The following is a 20579-nucleotide window of genomic DNA, read 5'->3' as shown; positions in this document are numbered from 1 at the left end:
CACCTCCAGTCACCAGTCTATGAAACTCCTGAAGTTTGCGGCTGATACAACCCTCACTGGACTATTCTCTGATGGGGACGAGTCGGCCTACAGATATGAGATCGACCACCTGGTGTCCTGGTGCAGACAGAACAATCTGGAGCTCAACGCCCTCACGACAGTGGTGACGGTTGGTGACTTCAGAAAGAACCCAGTCCTGCCCAACCCCATCACCCTGTCTGACTTTCTAGTTGTCATCGTGGAGTCCATCTGCTGCCTGTGGATCACCATCACCCAGGACCTCAAGTGGGAGCTGAACGTCAGCTCTCTCATCAAGAGAGCACAACAGAGGATGAAACCCCAAGACACAAAACAGCTTCTTTCCATCCACAGCTAGACTTATAAATAATGCCAGAGACTCCACCTACCCTGCACCCCCCCCCCCCCCCCCCACACACACAAAGTACACACTGATCACCCCTGCACTGAAAGGTCCTGTACACCTGCACACTAATCATATACTTTTGCACAGTCCCATCCCACTATATTATATTTAACAGTGAACATAGTCTTGCCTATTTGACTCTTAATTCTGACAGAATTATCTTTTCCTTTTCTTTTTATTACTGTTGTTTATTTACCAGTAACACCAGATCAAATTCCTTGTATGTGAGAACTTACTTGGCAATAAATTTGATTCTGATTCTGATGAGGATTAACTTAAGAACATTGTCATGCGTCTAGCTGACACCTCAGAGGATTGCAGGGTTTGCTCACGCCAGGTTCTGTTCCAACAACATTTCTGCAACCTGTTTCAATTTCAACTTCTGCTAACAGCCAAATAGCCGGCAGTGCACCAAGTGTTTGATGATGAATCAGTCACTTGCCGCCGTGTGATCTGTGCCCGAATACAACTACAGTAACTTCGGGTATCAAAGACACTAACTTGGCTCAAACTTCATGAAGTCTGTGGGTGAATTCTTGAGTTTCTTTCTCACAGGAAAAGCTGACCTCCAGAGTCAAGAGAGAACTAGGTGACTGCACGAGGTGAATGAGAGTGTGCACAGAAAGGTGACAAGTCTGGATTGGCTCCAAGGCACTGCAGTGGACGTCAACGTGATCCCTGTCCTCTGGAGCAGAGTGGCACATGAAGCACACCCCGTCTACTTTGCACTGAGTAAACCACTTCAGGGGCCTTTCTGCAGGGTGTATCACCACACATGTATGTTAGCTTTGAAGGTAAGTTGGTGATGCCCATATGAGTTTTCAGGCTGTGCCAAGTGAACAGAGCCTAGAATACATCCAGATACGTTCCCGTGTGAGAGTGAGGACCTGTGATGGGTTTGCTCTGACAGAACACGGTAGTTCCACTGTGTCCAGGTTGTACCAGAACCTTGAACAGGATGTCATCATGTTACTGGTTACAAGGCAAGTTTGTAAAGTACAAAGTGTGTATCAGAGATAGCTGCTTGTAGAAGGTTTAGGCGCGGTACTTCATGTGGAGTAATACTATAAAAGCAAAAACTATACTCCTGAGTCTGACTGCCCTGTCTCAGCCCCCAGACCACTCTCAGTCCAGAGTCAGTCATGTCCCCGTGTCTGGAATCAGACCCTCTAAGAAAGACGAAGGCTAATTATAGGCCGTGCTGTAGTCGCTCTGAGCCAGGCAGAGGTGGCAAACGTCTGATGTCAGTTAGTGCGCTGTGATTAGTACATCATCTTAAGATGGCGGTGCCCGTAGTGGCAGTGGCTACTTCAGCTCCCGATAGCGATGTGCTTTTTTTTGTTAAATATGTCGTCTGTTTCATCTCAGTCTTGTACAAAAAGAGTCTACAACAGAAGCCTACTACTAGGACTACGTAACTCCAACTTTTCATATGATCTTTCTGGAGTTACATGAACTTTGGAACCTGATGCACTCGGCGAGCTACAAATCCTACACCGGCGAGATCCAGGGGCCTGCAAAGCAGCAGACTCTCCACCCGCCACTGGCTGACGCTGGATGCGACGCAAGCGGTGGGAGAGAGCTAGCATGCACCGCAAGAGGTGTGCTAGAGCTAGCAAGCGGGGCTGCCGAGCAGGTATCAGTGCCAGACTAAAAGTGATGCCGTACAGACCTGCACTTCGTTCGATTCTGCTCTCCAATGTTCGTTCGTTAGAAAACAAAATGGACTACCTCAGATTGGATCTAACTACACAAAGGAAGGTGAGAGACTGCAGCACCATCATCCTCACAGAGACATGGCTTAATCACACTGTCCCATTCAGGTGGACGGCCTAACATCGTTCCGGGCAGACAGAAGTCAAGTTCTCAGCGGTAAGTCAAGAGGTGGTGGTGTGTGTATTTTCATCAACAACAACTGCTGTACTAACGTTAAAGTCATCTCAGGCCACTGTTCTGAGGACATAGAATTTTTAACAGTCAAGTGCCATCCAACATACTTGCCGAAAGAGTTTTCAGCCGTCACTATAACAGCTGTGTATTTGCCGCCCAGCACGAACACAAAGGACGCACTCTCTACATTGTATCAGTCTGTGTGCTCAATGCAGGACTCAAATCCAGACGCTGCCAACATAATCGCGTGCAATTTCAATGAAGCCAAACTGAAAACAGTACTCCCTCACTATCACAAACATTTTTGCAACAAGGGGAGAAAACATTCTTGACCAGGTGTATACTAATGTTAAGCAGGCATACAGAGCTGTTCCCCACCCCCACCTGGGAAACTCAGATCACCTCTCTATCAGGCTCATTCCAGCCTACAGACCACTGCTAATGAGGTTCAAACCTTCTGTAAAACAGATCAGAACTTGGCCAGAGGGAGCCACCTCAGCACTACAAGACTGTTTTGATCACACAGAATGGAATGTTTTCAGAGAGGCCGCCACTTCCAACCAGCATGTCAACATAACGGAATACATTGAGTCTGTGACAGGCTACATATCCAAATGCATGGAAGATGTGACTGTCATAAAACACACACCACAAGGGCAAACGACAAACCCTGGTTCACTAGGGAGGTGCGTGAGCTCCTGACAGCATGAAACACTGCTTTCAAGTTTGGAGACAAGGAAGCCCTCAGATCAGCGAGGGCCAACTTGAACCAGGGCATGAGGGCAGCCAAGCGTGCCTATGGACAGAAGATCCAATCACATTTCACTGACACAAAAGACCCCAGACACCTATGGCAAGGCATTCAGTCAGTAACAGACTATAGGCCCACCCCCCTACCCTGTGAGGACAGCACAGACTTTCTTAAACTCACTCATTGTCTTCTTCAGTCGTTTTGTAAACAACACCACCACTCCAACAAAAGCCCCTCACTGCTTGGACAATGAAACACTTCGACTGGACCCAATAGTTTTTTAAGCCTAATCTTAAAAGTAGAGAGGGTGTCTGTCTCCCTGATCTGAATTGGGAGCTGGTTCCACAGGAGAGGAGCCTGAAAGCTGAAGGCTCTGCCTCCCATTCTACTCTTACAAACCCTAGGAACTACAAGTAAGCCTGCAGTCTGAGAGCGAAGCGCTCTATTGGGGTGATATGGTACTATGAGGTCCCTAAGATAAGATGGGACCTGATTATTCAAAACCTTATAAGTAAGAAGAAGAATTTTAAATTCTATTCTAGAATTAACAGGAAGCCAATGAAGAGAGGCCAATATGGGTGAGATATGCTCTCTCCTTCTAGTCCCCGTCAGTACTCTAGCTGCAGCATTTTGAATTAACTGAAGGCGTTTCATGGAACTTTTAGGACAACCTGTTAATAATGAATTACAATAGTCCAGCCTAGAGGAAATAAATGCATGAATTAGTTTTTCAGCATCACTCTGAGACAAGACCTTTCTAATTTTAGAGATATTGCGTAAATGCAAAAAAGCAGTCTTACATATTTGTTTAATATGCGCTTTGAATGACATATCCTGATCAAAAATAACTCCAAGATTTCTCACAGTATTACTAGAGGTCAGGGTAATGCCATCCAGAGTAAGGATCTGGTTAGACACCATGTTTCTAAGATTTGTGGGGCCAAGTACAATAACTTCAGTTTTATCTGAGTTTAAAAGCAAGAAATTAGAGGTCATCCATGTCCTTATGTCTGTAAGACAATCCTGCAGTTTAGCTAATTGGTGTGTGTCCTCTGGCTTCATGGATAGATAAAGCTGGGTATCATCTGCGTAACAATGAAAATTTAAGCAATGCCGTCTAATAATACTGCCTAAGGGAAGCATGTATAAAGTGAATAAAATTGGTCCTAGCACAGAACCTTGTGGAACTCCATAATTAACCTTAGTCTGTGAAGAAGATTCCCTATTTACATGAACAAATTGTAATCTATTAGATAAATATGATTCAAACCACTGCAGCGCAGTGCCTTTAATACCTATGGCATGCTCTAATCTCTGTGATAAAATTTTATGGTCAACAGTATCAAAAGCAGCACTGAGGTCTAACAGAACAAGCACAGAGATGAGTCCACTGTCCGAGGCCATAAGAAGATCATTTGTAACCTTCACTAATGCTGTTTCTGTACTATGATGAATTCTAAAACCTGACTGAAACTCTTCAAATAGACCATTCCTCTGCAGATGATCAGTTAGCTGTTTTACAACTACCCTTTCAAGAATTTTTGAGAGAAAAGGAAGGTTGGAGATTGGCCTATAATTAGCTAAGACAGTTGGGTCAAGTCATCTAGAGAACAAAGACAGGTACGTGCGGATGCTGTTCATTGACTTCAGCTCTGCCTTCAACACAGTCATCCCACAACACCTGGTGAACAAACTGAGTGCTATAGGCATCAGCACCCCACTCTGCACCTGGCTACTGGACTTTCTCACCAACAGACCACAGACAGTAAGAGTTGGCAAAAACTCCTCACAGACCACCATCATGAACACAGGGGTCCCCCAGGGATGTGTGTTGAGCCCTCTGCAGTTCACCCTGATGACACATGACTGTTGTGCCAGACACAACTCAAACCACATCATCAAGTTTGCAGATGACAACAGTAGTGGGGCTCATCAGCAACGATGACGACTCAGCCTACAGAGAGGAGGTACACCATCTCATCAACTGGTGTGACATCAACAACCTGCACCTCAATGTCATCAAAACAAAGGAAATAATGGTGGACTTCAGGAAGAATCACAAGCCTCACACACCTCTCACCATCAATGGCAGTGCTGTGGAATCAGTGAAAAACACCAAGTTCCTGGGGGTGCACATCACTGATGACCTGACATGGACAACCAACACCACCTTGTCAAGAAAGCACAGCAACGCCTCCACTTCCTACGCAGAATGAGGAGAGCCAGTCTCCCCCCTTCAGCACTCACCACCTTCTGTGGGGTGCCACTGAGAGCATCCTCACCAGCAGGCTCTCAGTCTGGTATGGCAGCTACCATGTTGCTGACCAGAAAGCGCTACAGAGAGTGGTGAGAACAGCGGAGAAGATCACAAGGTCAGCCCAACCATCCATACAGGACCTATACCCATCCCGCTGTCACAGAAGAGCCATCAACATCATCAAAGACCCCGCCCACCCCTCAAACAAACTGTTGACCCTCCTACCATCTGGTAAGTGCTACAGCAGTATGTGCTGCAGGACCACCAGACTCAGCAACAGCTTTTTCCTCCATCAGACTGCTAAACTCATAATCCCCAACATACACACACACACACACACACACACACTAAAGACCAAACTACTTTATGCACATTCCTTTGCACAAAAAAACAAAAACTTTACAAACTTATTCACCTCCATGCTGCTACTCTGCACTTTTGCCACATTGCACCTATATTGTTGTACTCAGTACTATTGCACTCCAGTAACATACCTCAACCGACTACATTCTGAAACACTGACAGCCCTGGAAATGTGTGCTCACTGTTGTCTATATGTCGTGCTGATTGTTGTTCTGTTACTGATATTATTTGCATTTTATGTCCAGTCTAGATTTAGTTGTATGTCTAATTTAGCCTCTGTCACTGCACATTTGGAGTCTGGGGAAACACAATTTCAGTCTTCTGTGTAATGTACTGTTGCATGGCTTGATTGACAAAGTTCACTTTGACTTGGACTAAGCTAGCTGACCGTGGGTGTTTCACTGTAAACGTACATGAATATCTCAACTGCCTGTATCCATAATTGAGGATTCATAGTCGTCTTTTTGCACTCCTGAAGTGTGTAAATAAACGTCGCACCTGTGTGATGGAGCCTCCGGGCTTGGCGGAGGAGATAAGAGGTGGAGGATCAGGCATGTGAAGGGGTCTGACTGCCGCCAGCCTGCCGCCGTCCTGAGGACTAGCAGAGTGTCCCGTCTGCTGGAACGCTGGAAGACACACACACACACACACACACACACACACAATTAATTTAACTGAACCGGGTAAACGAGGAGGGTTTTGTTCAGACAGGTAGCACAAAAAAACACACACACAAAAAAAAACAAAACATGTAGATCACAAATCCAGCTGTCATACTGGACTGGGGGGGGTTTCTGCAGGAAGAGTATTTTAAGAGTGTGATGGAGGAGTGAAGCGAGTGTCTGACTGGTTGATATCCTACTGGTCAGACTGACTTAAGCAGACATTTTAAAATCTGGCGGCACGGTGGCTTAGTGGTTAGCACTGGTGCCTCACACCAACAGGGTCGTGGGATCATGTCCAGGCCTTTCTGTGTGGGTTCCCCCCACAGTCAAAAACATGCTTATTTATGAATGTGCATGAATGAGGTAGTGGTGGGAGGGGCCGCGGGTGCAGAATGGCAGCCAGGCCGCCGTTGGTCTGCCCCGGGGCAGCTGTGGCTGCACCAGCAGCTCACCACCACCAATGTGTGAATGTGTGAGTGAATGAATAATAATAATGCAGCTTGTAAGCACTTTGGGTATCTTAGTAACTAATAAGTCATTGTTATTATTATTATTATTATTAATGAAATGTGTTGAAACAAATGTACATGAAGCAGTTTGGTGAAATCTGAGTCTCAGCTTGGTGCTGGAGTGGAACAGAGATGGACTTTCACCAAAGAGAACAGATTAAATCGTGGCTTCAGTCTCCCAAGTGCCATCTGGTCATTCCAGCTGGAATGTCTTTTTTTGTTTGTTTGTTTTGTTGTTTTTCAGAGAGAAACTCCACCATGAAGCTGTCCAACGTGATGCAACAGTCAAAAGTTGAACAATGCGCAGTTTCTCCAATCCCAGCCACAGAATGTTTACTGGACAGCCAAATCTAATCCCCAACTTATTTAATGAAAACTGGTTGGAAAAGTGATGATTGACTGTAAAAAGAGCCTCAATAAATATGTCCAGCATCCATTTTACATCTGCATTTTTTATTTTACTTCATGAAAACATTTTGTTTTATTGTTGTTGATCAACAACATTGAGCTTTTTTATATGATAATGAAACTAAATGGCTTGTTTGCATTTATTTCTGAACATATGCTAAACTGTATAGTACTTAACATCAACACTACATTAATTCCACTCAGGACTGTGTGTGTGGATCAATCAATCAATCAATTTTTTTTATATAGCGCCAAATCACAACAAACAGTTGCCCCAAGGCGCTTTATATTGTAAGGCAAGGCCATACAATAATTACGTAAAAACCCCAACGGTCAAAACGACCCCCTGTGAGTAAGCACTTGGCTACAGTGGGAAGGAAAAACTCCCTTTTAACAGGAAGAAACCTCCAGCAGAACCAGGCTCAGGGAGGGGCAGTCTTCTGCTGGGACTGGTTGGGGCTGAGGGAGAGAACCAGGAAAAAGACATGCTGTGGAGGGGAGCAGAGATCAATCACTAATGATTAAATGCAGAGTGGTGCATACAGAGCAAAAAGAGAAAGAAACACTCAGTGCATCATGGGAACCCCCCAGCAGTCTACGTCTATAGCAGCATAACTAAGGGATGGTTCAGGGTCACCTGATCCAGCCCTAACTATAAGCTTTAGCAAAAAGGAAAGTTTTAAGCCTAATCTTAAAAGTAGAGAGGGTGTCTGTCTCCCTGATCTGAATTGGGAGCTGGTTCCACAGGAGAGGAGCCTGAAAGCTGAAGGCTCTGCCTCCCATTCTACTCTTACAAACCCTAGGAACTACAAGTAAGCCTGCAGTCTGAGAGCGAAGCGCTCTATTGGGGTGATATGGTACTATGAGGTCCCTAAGATAAGATGGGACCTGATTATTCAAAACCTTATAAGTAAGAAGAAGAATTTTAAATTCTATTCTAGAATTAACAGGAAGCCAATGAAGAGAGGCCAATATGGGTGAGATATGCTCTCTCCTTCTAGTCCCTGTCAGTACTCTAGCTGCAGCATTTTGAATTAACTGAAGGCTTTTCAGGGAACTTTTAGGACAACCTGATAACAATGAATTACAATAGTCCAGCCTAGAGGAAATAAATGCATGAATTAGTTTTTCAGCATCACTCTGAGACAAGACCTTTCTGATTTTAGAGATACTGCGTAAATGCAAAAAAGCAGTCTTACATATTTGTTTAATATGCGCTTTGAATGACATATCCTGATCAAAAATGACTCCAAGATTTCTCACAGTATTACTAGAGGTCAGGGTAATGCCATCCAGAGTAAGGATCTGGTTAGACACCATGTTTCTAAGATGTGTGAGGATCTTAGAAAGGAAGGAGTGAGTTAGATGAGGAGGTGGAGAGTGAACCCAAGCATGAAAGAGTGGTGACAGGAGCGGACTTCAATGGGCACGTTGGTGAAGGAAACAGAGGTGATGAGGAAGTCATGGGTAGATATGGAATCAAGGACAGGAATGTGGAAGGAGAGATGGGAGTAGGTTTTGCTAAAAGGATGGAAAAGTCTGTGGTGAACACCTACTTTAAGAAAAGGGAGGAGCACAGGGTAACATAAGAGTGGAGGAAGGTGCACACAGGTGGACTATATTCTGTACAGGAGATGCAAACTAAAAGCTCTCCAATTTGGTGCTTGTTTTTCTTACTCTTTGCGTGTATATTCTTCGAGTTTTGGAAAGCGACCCACAGCTTCAGCCGCCAGAACCTTATCGACCTCGGTCTGAGGTACAAACTGTTGGTTACGAGTGAATTCCACCAGTACCACAACATCCTGGAGGACACAGTGAGAACACCGGGCTCTCTGTGGATTACCAGCCTGCCCAGCAGGCAGGGAAGGCGGCATAGAGACAGGAAGCAGAAGCGAGGATGTCGGTCCGGCTCCGATGCTAGGCTACGTAAACAACCACACAGGCCAGCATTACCGAGCCTCTTCCTTTCAAATGCCAGATCATCACTCACAAAATGGACGAATTGGAGCTACAGATGGCCACAAACAGCTTTGTGCGGAACTGCAGCGTTATTTTCATCACGGAGACGTGGCTTCACCCGCTGAGCCCCGACGCTGCAGACGAGCTAGCAGGCCGCACGCTACACCGGCAGGAGGGATCCAGTGATTGGGGTAAGTGCAGAGGTGGAGGGCTCAGTGTTTATGTGAACCGCGAGTGGTGCTGCAGCAGCAGGGTCACTGACTCTCACTGTTCTCCTGATTTAGAGGTGCTGGCAGTCTCGTGCAGACCTTTTTATCTCCCAAGGGAGTTCACAGTAGTCGTATTTGCTGTGTACATCCCACCCGATGCTAACGTTAGCACAGGCCTTAGCCTCTTGCTTGCCTGTGTAAATAAACAGCAGGTGGCCCACCCGGATGACGTTTGCATTGTTGCTGGTGACTTCAATCAGGCATGTTTAAAGACTGTGCTCCCTAAGTTCATCCAGTATGTGAAGTGTGCCACCAGAGGGGAAAACACTTTGGACCATGTCTACTCAAACATAAAACATGCGTACAAAGTCACCCCCCTCCCCATCTCGCTGGATCAGTCCATCTCTGCCTGTCCCTCACCCCCACCTACACCCCCCTGCTGAGGCGAACAAAGCCACAATGAAAGACGATCCAAACCTGGCCTGAGGGAGCGCTCTCCCAGCTACAGGACTGCTTCTCACGGACTGTATGGGATTCATTTTCCAGCCACAACCTGCAGGAGGACATCGACACCATACTCTCTTACATTAAGAACTGTGTTGACACTGTCACCATCAACAAAAGGGTCAGGGTTTTTCCAAACCAGAAGCCCTGGATGAACAGTGCAGTCCAGTCCCTATTAAAAAGCCGCAACACCGCCTTTAAATCAGGGGACAGGGCCCCGTACAGCGTGCCCAGGTCCAACCTGAAAAGAGACATCAGAGAGGTCAAGGCTGCCTACAATAAAAAGACAGAGGACCACATCGCTGTAAATGATTCCAGAAGGATGTGGCAGGGAATAAATCATATAACCAACTACAGAAGCAGCAACCCAGGAAATGCTAGGTCTGACGCCTCGCTGGCAGAGGAGCTGAACCGCTTCTTTGCCCGCTTCGAAGCAGACAGACCAGCAGCAACTCCACACCCACCACCCTCCAGCACTAGCACGCTAACACTTCAGGAACACGAAGTGAGACGTGTGCTGAAGGCGGTGAACTCCAGGAAGGCGGCCAGCCCCGATGGTGTACCTGGAAAGGTACTCAAAGTGTGTGCTGACCAACTGGCTGGAGTTTTCACCTGCATCTTTAACCTGTCTCTGTCACAGGCCATCATTCCACACTGCCTCAAATCCTCCATCATTCCAGTCCCAAAGAAGTCAGCAGTGGAGAGCATAAATGACTACAGGCCTGTTGCACTTACACCTGTGGTCATGAAGTGCTTTGAAAGACTGGTCTCTCAGCACATCAGAGCCTGTCTGACTCCCACTCTGGACCCCCACCAGTTTGCCTACAGCGCAAAGTGCTCCACAGAGAACGCTATCACCACAGCGTTCCACACCGCGCTGAGCCACCTGGAGCACCAGGGGAGCTACAGTAGTGTTCAGAATAATAGTAGTGCTATGTGACTAAAAAGATTAATCCAGGTTTTGACTATAGTTCTTATTGTTACATGGGAAACAAGGTACCAGTAGATTCAGTAGATTCTCACAAATCCAACAAGACCAAGTATTCATGATATGCACACTCTTAAGGCTATGAAATTGGGCTATTAGTAAAAAAAAAAAAAGGAGAAAAGGGGGTGTTCACAATAATAGTAGCATCTGCTGTTGACGCTACAAACTCAAAACTATTATGTTCAAACTGCTTTTTTTAGCAATCCTGTGAATCACTAAACTAGTATTTAGTTGTATAACCACAGTTTTTCATCATTTCTTCACATCTGCGAGGTATGGAGTCAACCAACTTGTGGCACCTTTCAGCTGTTATTCCACTCCAAGATTCTTTAACAACATTCCACAATTCATTCACATTTCTTGGTTTTGCTTCAGAAAGGAAGCAAAACCATCTTTTTTTCCCCAAGATGGCGGCGCGCATAGACGCAGCGGCTCACGGCTCTCCACTCTTCGTGCTTTATTTAGTATGTTTGTATGTGTGTTGCTGGACGAAGCCTACATTCAGTTGCCAGGATCTGCCGAGTCTGGGATTCCGCTGTGGAATGACAATGTCGATCACATTGGACTACCAACGCTTTCACGACATACCGGAGGACATAGTCAGGACTCCGAGGTCTCCGTAGGTGGTCCTCCCAGGCAGCAAGCCCAAGAGGAGGCGTAAACAAAGGAAGCAAAAGTGAGGCTGCAGGGCCAGCCCGCAAGCACGGCTTAAGAGACAACCACTGAAGCCGCCGCTCCCCAGCCTCTTCCTATCCAACGCCAGATCCATTGTGAATAAGATCGATGAGCTGAGATTGCAGACTGCGGTAAACAAGTGTTTCCGGGACTGCTGTGTCACAATAATAACAGAGACCTGGCTGCAATCATCTGTACCGGACTCAGCTATTGAGTTAGCCAACCGCACAGCTCACCACTACGATAGGAACAGCGACTCCGGTAAGAGCAGAGGAGGGGGACTGTGCATCTATACTAATAACAGCTGGTGCAGAAATGCAGAGACTGTAGACAGCCATTGTTCCCCGGACTTGGAATATTTGACTGTGCGATGCAGACCCGTTTATCTTCCTCGCAAGTTTACCATCGTCATGGTGACGGCCGTATACATTCCACCTGATGCTAATGCTAACTTAGCCCTGGAGGAGCTACATAGAGCGGTTAGCAGCCAGCAGAGTGCTTACCCTGAAGCCGTGCACATCATAGCAGGGGACTTTACCCATGCTGAACTTAAGTCAGTACTCCCTAGATTCCATCAGCATGTTAAATGTGCAACTAGGGGTGTAAAAACGCTGGACAAAGTATATAGCAACATAAAGAAAGGCTATAGAGCAAGACCATTATCACATCTGGGACTGTCAGATCACTTGTCCATGCTGTTGATTCCTGCATACACCTCCCTCAGGAGGAGAGCTCCCCCAACCATAAGGACTATAAAAACTTGGCCAGAGGGGGCATTACATCAGCTGCAGGACTGTTTCGAGGGCACAGATTGGAGTGTGTTTGAACACCAGGACCTCGAGGAGTACACCACATCTGTGCTCTCTTACATCAGTTTTTGTGTTGACAATGTCACTGTTGACAAACGTTTCCGGGTGTATGCTAACCAGAAACCCTGGATGACTAAAGAGGTCAAGGTGCTGCTGAGGCAACGTGATGTCGCTTTCAGGTCTGGGGATGGGGTGCAGTACAGCACAGCCAGAGCCGACCTGAAGAGAGGCAGAGAGGCCAGAACAACATACAAGATGAAGGCTGAGGACCACTTCAGCGACAGCAACACGTGCCAGGTGTGGCAGGGACTCCATCACCTCACCCACTTTAACTCCAGCACTGCAATGGCGGAGGGTGGCGCTGTGCTAGTGGAGGAGCTGAACCACTTCTTCGCACGCTTTGAGGTGGAAAGACCTGAGGCAGCCGCAGATCGACCACTGAACAACAACAACAGCAGCATCAGCCTCTCAGTGCAGGAACATGAGGTGAGGTGCACATTGAGAGCAGTGAACCCCAGGAAGGCCGCTGGACCAGATGGGGTGACCGGGAGGGTCCTCAGGGAGTGTGCAGATCAACTGGCTGGGGTCTTTACCAAGATCTTCAATGAGTCACTGTCTCAGTCTGTCATCCCACCATACCTGAAGTCGGCCACAATCGTCCCACTGCCTAAAAAGACCACCATCAGCAGCCTAAATGATTACAGACCAGTTGCTCTGACACCTGTGGTCATGAAGTATTTTGAGAAACTGGTCCAACGCCACATCATGTCCTGTCTTCCGCCTACATTCAATCAATATCAGTTTGCATACAGAGCTACCAGATCGACAGAGGCCGCCATCTGCACAGCACTCCATGCCACCATCTTCCATCTGGAACAGCAGGGGCGCTATGCCAGGATGCTCTTCGTTGACTTTAGCTCTGCCTTTAACATCATACTCCCGGACAGACTGATAATTAAACTCATGGACATCGGGCTCCCTAACACCATCTGCTGCTGGATCAGGGACTTCCTCTCTGACCGTGTGCAGAGTCAGAGTCGGTAACCATCTCTCTACAGCCCTCAGCCTCAACATCGGCTCTCCACAGGGTTGTGTATTGAGTCCCCTGCTTTACACTCTGTACACCTACGACTGCATCAGCACCCACCCAGACAATGTCATCGTTAAATTTGCGGATGACACCACCTTAGTGGGACTCATCTCGGGAGGAAACGAGACGGCATACAGGGCGGGGGTTCAGAGGCTGGTTGGGTGGTGTGCAGAGAACAACTTGGTCCTCAACACCTCCAAGACAAAGGAGGTGATTGTGGACTTCAGGAGGAGAAAGACTGATCTGCAGCCCATCTGCATAAATGGAGAGTATGTGGAGAGGGTGCCCAGTTTCAAGTTCCTGGGTGTGCAGGTAGATGCAGACCTCCAATGGAGATCTAACACCTCGGCGGCTGTGAAGAAGGCTCAACAGCGGCTCCACTTCCTGAGGATCCTCAAGAGGGTCAACTTGAAGGAGGAGGTGCTGACCGTCTTTTACCGCTGCTCCATTGAGAGTGTGCTGACGTACTGCATCTCTGTATGGTTCTCCAGCTGCACCATGGCACACAGGAAAGCACTACAGAGGGTCATTAACGCCGCGCAGAAGATTATTGGCCATCCCCTCACCTCCCTACAAGATTTATACAGCACCCGCTGTCTCAGGAGAGCATGCAGCATTCTGGGAGATAACACACACCCAGGGCACAGGATCTTTCAGCTGCTGCCCTCAGGCAGACGGTTTGGGATGCTGAATGGCAAGGACAAACAGACTGAGGGACAGTTTCTATACCAGGGCCATCACCCTGTTAAACAGAAATATCTGACATAGACATTATGTCACTCAATTACGGGCCAGGTGCAATTACAACCATATGTGCAATACATTTTTTTTTAGAGTGCATTATTATAATTTATATAGTATTAATAAACATTTTTTTTGTTTTTTTTTTTAAATGTATGTTGTGTGTTATATGTATGTATGTTGCACTGAGGAGAGGGCCGTGCCCCAATTTCGTTGTGCTGGTGTACACTGTATAACTGCGCAATGACAATAAAGACTTTAAACTTAAACAGCTTTTTGATGTGACCCCACAAGTTCTCAATTGGATTTAGGTCCGGGGATTGAGCTGGCCACTCCAAAACATTAATTTTGTTGGTTTGGAACCAAGATTTTGCTGGTTTACTAGTGTGCTTGGGGTCATTGTCTTGTTGAAACACCCATTTCAAGGGCATGTCCTCTTCAGCATAAGGCAACATGACCTCTTCAAGTATTTTGACATATCCAAACTGATCCATGATACCTGGTATGTGATATATAGGCCCAACACCATAGTAGGAGAAACATGCCCATATCATGATGCTTGCACCACCATGCTTCACTGTCTTCACTGTGAACTGTGGCTTGAATTCAGAGTTTGGGGGTCATCTCACAAACTGTCGGTGGCCCTTGGACCCAAAAAGAACAATTTTACTCTCATCAGTCCACAAAATATTCCTCCATTTCTCTTTAGGCCAGTTGATGTGTTCTTTGGCAAATTGTAGCCTCTTCTGCACATGTCTTTTATTTAACAGAGGGACTTTGTGGGGGATTCTTGCAAATAAATTAGCTTCACACAGGCGTCTTCTAACTGTCACAGCACTTACAGGTAACTCCAGACTGTCTTTGATCATCCTGGAGCTGATCAATGGGTGAGCATTTGCCATTCTGGTTATTCCTCTATCCATTAAAATGGTTGTTTTCCATTTTCTTCCACACGTCTCTGGTTTTTTTTTGTCCATTTTAAAGCACTGACGAAAATTGACAAACTCACTGACTGAATGCCACACTACTGTTATTGTGAACACCCCCTTTTCTACTTCTTTTTTTTTTTTTTTTACTAATAGCCCAATTTCATAGCCTTAAGAGTGTGCATATCATGAATGCTTGGTCTTGTTGGATTTGTGAGAATCTACTGAATCTACTGGTACCTTGTTTCCCATGTAACAATAAGAAATATACTCAAAACCTGCATTAATCTTTTTAGTCACAAAGCACTACTATTATTCTGAACACTACTGTATGTGAGGATGCGCTTCCTGGACTTCAGCTCAGCCTTCAACTACATCATCCAGGAGATCCTGGTCCAGAAACTGACATCTGGGCATCTCCACCCCCATCTGCCAGTGGATCAAGGACTTCCTCACAAACTGCCCACAGTCCATGAATCTTGTCCCCCACCTTTCCTCCACCATCAAACTCAGCACTAGTTCCCCTCAAGGCTGTGTACTGAGCCCCCTCTTGTTCACCCTTTACACACAAAACTGCTCTTCGACCCATCCCACAAACACCATCATAAAGTTTGCAGATGATGCCACCGTGATTGGGCTCATCTCGGGGGGGATGAGACCGACTACAGAGACGAGGTCAATCGACTGACAGCGTGGTGTTCAGCTAACAACCTGCCGCTGAACACCACAAAAACAAAAGAAATAATCCTGGACTTCAGGAAGAACAGGGCTGACCCAGCCCCGCTCTATACCCAAGGGGACTGTGTGGAAAGGGTCAGCTCCATCAGGTTCCTGGGAGTGCAGCTCTCTGACAGCCTCTCCGAGACTGTCAACACCACACTGGAGGTGAATAAAGCCCAGCAGCGACTCCACTTCCTGAGGGTGCTCAGGAGAAACAATCTGGAGGAGAAGCTGCTGGTGTTGTTCTACAGAGCCACCATCGAGAGCATCCTGACGTACTGCATCACAGCGTGGTACGGAGGGTGCTCAGCAGCAGACAGGAGAGCGCTGCAGAGGGTGATCAAAACGGCCCAGAGGATCACTGGCTGCTCTCTGCCCAGCCTGGAGGACATTGCCAGCTCTCGCTACCTCAGAAGAGCTGCCAGCATCAGCAAAGACACATCCCACCCCAGCAACCACCTGTTTGACCTACGACCCTCCGGCTGACGGTATAGGTCAATCAAAATTAGGACAAACAGACTCAGGGACAGCTTCTCCCCAGAGCGATCACTGCACTGAACAATAACAAACCACTCTAATCTGCACTTTTTAAGTTTCTTGTGCAATATGATTCCACAGTTGTATATAATTCTCATTTTACATTTTACTTGGTCCACATCTTATTTTATTTTATCTTATGTTTATATTAGTTGTACATGTACTCTGAATAATTTATCGTTAAATTTCACTATCTTTATATTGGCTAAAAATTACTCGCACCACGGAAAGAACCTTTTTGGAGTTGCACTCAAATCTCGTTGTAATGCAAATTACAATGACAATAAAGGTGATTCTGAAATCAGAGACTGTAAGGTGGTGGCAGGAGAGAGTGTAGCTAGACCGCATAGGATGGTGGTTTGTAGGATGACTTTAGAGGCGAAGAAGAAGAGAATGAGAGGTCAACAAAGGATCAGATGGTGGAAGCTGAAGGAGGAATACTGTTGTGTGAAACTGAGTGAGCAGTTTAGAGAAGCACTGGATGGAGGGGAAGCAATTTTGGACATCTGAAAAAGTACTGTAGATGTGGTGAGGGAGACAGATAGGGTGCACGCAACTGAAAATGTTTTGACTGAACGTTTTCTGTGAGTGGACGGCTGAGAGCCAAAGGCGCAAGGTTCCCTGGGGGGTCCAGGTGCATGCTGCCCCCCCAAAGTCCATTTCCACAAATGGACTGACTGTCTGCATTAGCTGACTTTAATTCTGATTTCATTGTTTTTATTCTATATTTATTAAATTCTGTGTCTTATAAAACAAATAATTACTTTCTGCTTTTACTAAATAATATACGTAAAGACATAATTACTGCCAATGAAAAGTCTTTTGCCACTTGTAAGTAATTTAAAACTGATGCAATAGTAAAAATTAAATTAAAAACACCATCACCAGATCAATACCACATATTAATGCCAAATAAAGTGTTGTGAAATGCCATCACCAGAATGCAGTGCCTTCAAATGCTACCAGTTATCATATAAATAAGAAAAATCATATACCTGTACAGCTGGCGTGCCCAACCAGTTGATTGCGATAAATCGGTTGATCGCGGGCTGAGTTCTAGTCAACCGCATGAAAAAAAAAAATCCTTGAGAGGATTTAGTGCTGCTATAACAGACTGATGCAGCAGGTGGCAGCACTGCAACAACAAGGATGCCAGCTGCCATTAAATGCCAGAGAAGAACAGCTCTTCTGTGGTGGATAAGAAATGAAAAATTATACTTTTCACCCTGTATTATTTTTTAATTTATCGAATGGTAAATCCATCTGTCTTATCTGCAATGTAAATGTGGCTTTACTGAAGAAAGTGAATTTGGAGTGGCATTTCAGATGATTCACAAGAAATATTAAACTAACTTCTAATGCTAACCCGGCTAAATCCCCTCTGCTCGCCCGAAAAGTCCAGGAACTGATAAGTCAGCGAGCATGAGGAGTGATGAATGTAGTGAACAAGACTGCAGTGTTCTGTTCCGGCCAGGAGTTTGAGTACATGTTTATTCTGTTTGCAGTTGGAGGAGACACACAAACGTTAGGTGGCTCAGCAGAGGTAAATTTCTGGAATGTTCAATCCATGCTGAATGTGCACAGCTTTTGGACTTGAAAGCAAGTTTAAAAGCAAATTACACGTGCTATCAAGCAGGATGCAACAGTGAGACCTGCAGAACTTTCCACACATGGACACAGAACTTAAGCACCAGGACACAGAGTGGGTGGAGCATGAGAGTGCACGTTATGATGATCACGTGCACAGCATCTTGTCAGAATTTGACAGGCGCTTCACTGACTTTGCCTCCAAAGAGCCTGTTATTAGTTTTGTCTGTTTTCCATTTGGGGAAAATATAGATGTGGACTGTATACCTAATCTTGACCCTAGTGTTACCAGTCCCAGCAGAAGACTGCCCCTCCCTGAGCCTGGTTCTGCTGGAGGTTTCTTCCTGTTAAAAGGGAGTTTTTCCTTCCCACTGTCGCCAAGTGCTTGCTCACAGGGGGTCGTTTTGACCATTGGGGTTTTTACGTAATTATTGTATGGCCTTGCCTTACAATATAAAGCGCCTTGGGGCAGCTGTTTGTTGTGATTTGGCGCTATATAAATAAAATTGATTGATTGATAGTGTATTAAACAACTATCGGCCGATATCAAATCTATCATTTTTCTCTAAAATTCTGGAAAAAGTGGTGTCACAGCAGCTCGTAGACTATCTTACTGAGAATAATCTCTTTGAGCCACTGCAGTCTGCTTTTAGAAAATATCATTCCACAGAGACGGCTCTCACTAAAGTGGTGAATGATCTTCTGCTTACAATGGATTCAGACACCACTACGGTTCTGTTGCTGTTAGATCTCAGTGCTGCATTTGATACAGTGGATCATCATATTCTACTTGATAGGCTGGAAAATCATTTTGGGATTACTGGGAGTGCCCTTGCGTGGTTGACATCATACCTGACCAGATGTTCTCACTGTGTTTTGTACAGTAACACTACCTCTAACCTTAGTGACATGACATTTGGGGTTCCACAGGGGTCTGTCTTAGGCCCCCTGCTTTTCTCCCTTTATACAGCACCCCTTGGGCACATATTGCGGCGTTTTGGGATTACCTTTCACTGCTATGCAGATGATACTCAGTTATATATGCCGATAACTTCTGGTAATCTCGTTCACATAAAATCCTGAGAAGATTGCCTTGCAGCAGTAAGAAGTTGGATGTCTAGAAACTTCCTACTTTTAAACTCTGATAAGACTGAAATGATGGTTCTTGGTCCAGTGAGACATCGGGATCAATTTGACCAGTTAACGCTCAGCCTCAGCTCGTGTGTCATACATCACACTGACAAAGTGAGGAACCTTGGGGTAATTTTTGATCTAACTTTGTCCTTTGACCTCCACATTAGAAATATTATTAGGACTGCTTTCTTCCACCTGTGAAATATAGTGAAGATTCGTCCCATCCTGTCTATGGCTGATGCTGAGACCCTGATCCATGCATTTATCTCTTCTAGATTGGACTACTGCAATGTTCTATTTTCTGGTTTACTGCAGTCCAGCATTAGGGGTCTCCAATTGGTTCAAAATGCTGCAGCCAGACTTTTGACACGAAGCAGAAAGTTCAACCACATTACACCCATTTTGGCGTCTCTTCACTGGCTTCCTGTCCCAGTGAGATCAGATTTTAAGGTTCTGCTACTAACCTATAAAATTATTCACGGACTGGCACCTCCCTACCTAGCTGACCTAATTAAACCTTACGTACCGGCCCGGGCTTTACGTGCTCAGGGTGCAGGACTACTTTGTGTCCCTAAGGTGAATCAGAAGTCTGTGGGTCACAGAGCTTTCTCTTATCATGCCTCTGTTCTGTGGAATGATCTCCCTGCGTCAATTAAACAGTCAGATTCAAGTCCAGACTTAAGATGCACTTATTTTCACTTTCATATGGCTAGCATACTGGTACAGTTTTGCTTTATGCTTTTTACCCTTTTAATTAATTTTATTAGTAATTGGAGTGGGCTGCGGCCTCAACTTTACCTAAATTCTGGGTCTTTTAGTGAAGTTTAGGGCTAGCGGCCGGTGATCACCTTAGTATTTCCTGTTTTTCTTGTTGTTTAATGCTGATAAATTATACTGTATTTCTTGTCTTTCTGATGCCTGATTCTGTTTTTTCTCTGTTTAAGGTGCAGCTCCATCCAGAGATGGGAGTTGTATTTCTGCTGCAGATCCTCCTGTCCTGTGCACCAACAGCATTTCTTGTATATTCGCCCATGAATTTCTCTGTGAATTGTTCTGTAATTTATGTTTGTATCATGGCCCAAGCAGAGGGTCACCCCTTTGAGTCTGGTCTGCTTGAGGTTTCTTCCTCAGAGGGAGTTTTTTCCTTACCACTGTTGCTCTGGGGGTTAGTAAGGTTAGACCTCACCTGTGTGAAGCACTTTGAGGCAACTCGGTTGTGATTTGGTGCTATATAAATGAAAATAAATTGAAATTGTATATCATCCAAAGTGGCATCACTCTTCAACCTGGATCCTCACACTGAAAAATGACATTGAGCTCAAATTCAGAGCAACACCTGACATGAACATCTACATCTGGACTCTAACGCAGACACAGAGTCTGAGTGTCTGATTACAGCTGCACTCAGCTACGACTGTCCAGACTATGAGAGA

General features: G+C 45.7%; 1 protein-coding gene across 1 annotated transcript in view; it reads right to left on the bottom strand.

The window, feature by feature from the left end:
* The window catches only part of LOC117509704 (nuclear receptor corepressor 2-like), a 217439-nt gene that overhangs the window by 81468 nt on the left and 115392 nt on the right, over positions 1-20579 (bottom strand). The window contains exon 13 of the mRNA XM_034169424.1: positions 6184-6311. Within this exon, the coding sequence (XP_034025315.1) occupies positions 6184-6311 (128 nt within the window). The remainder of the gene's footprint in view (positions 1-6183; positions 6312-20579) is intronic.

The sequence above is a fragment of the Thalassophryne amazonica genome, chromosome 5 (assembly GCF_902500255.1).
Source record: "Thalassophryne amazonica chromosome 5, fThaAma1.1, whole genome shotgun sequence".
NCBI classification, from domain to species: domain Eukaryota; kingdom Metazoa; phylum Chordata; class Actinopteri; order Batrachoidiformes; family Batrachoididae; genus Thalassophryne; species Thalassophryne amazonica.
This window is presented reverse-complemented; position numbering and strand designations above follow the sequence as displayed.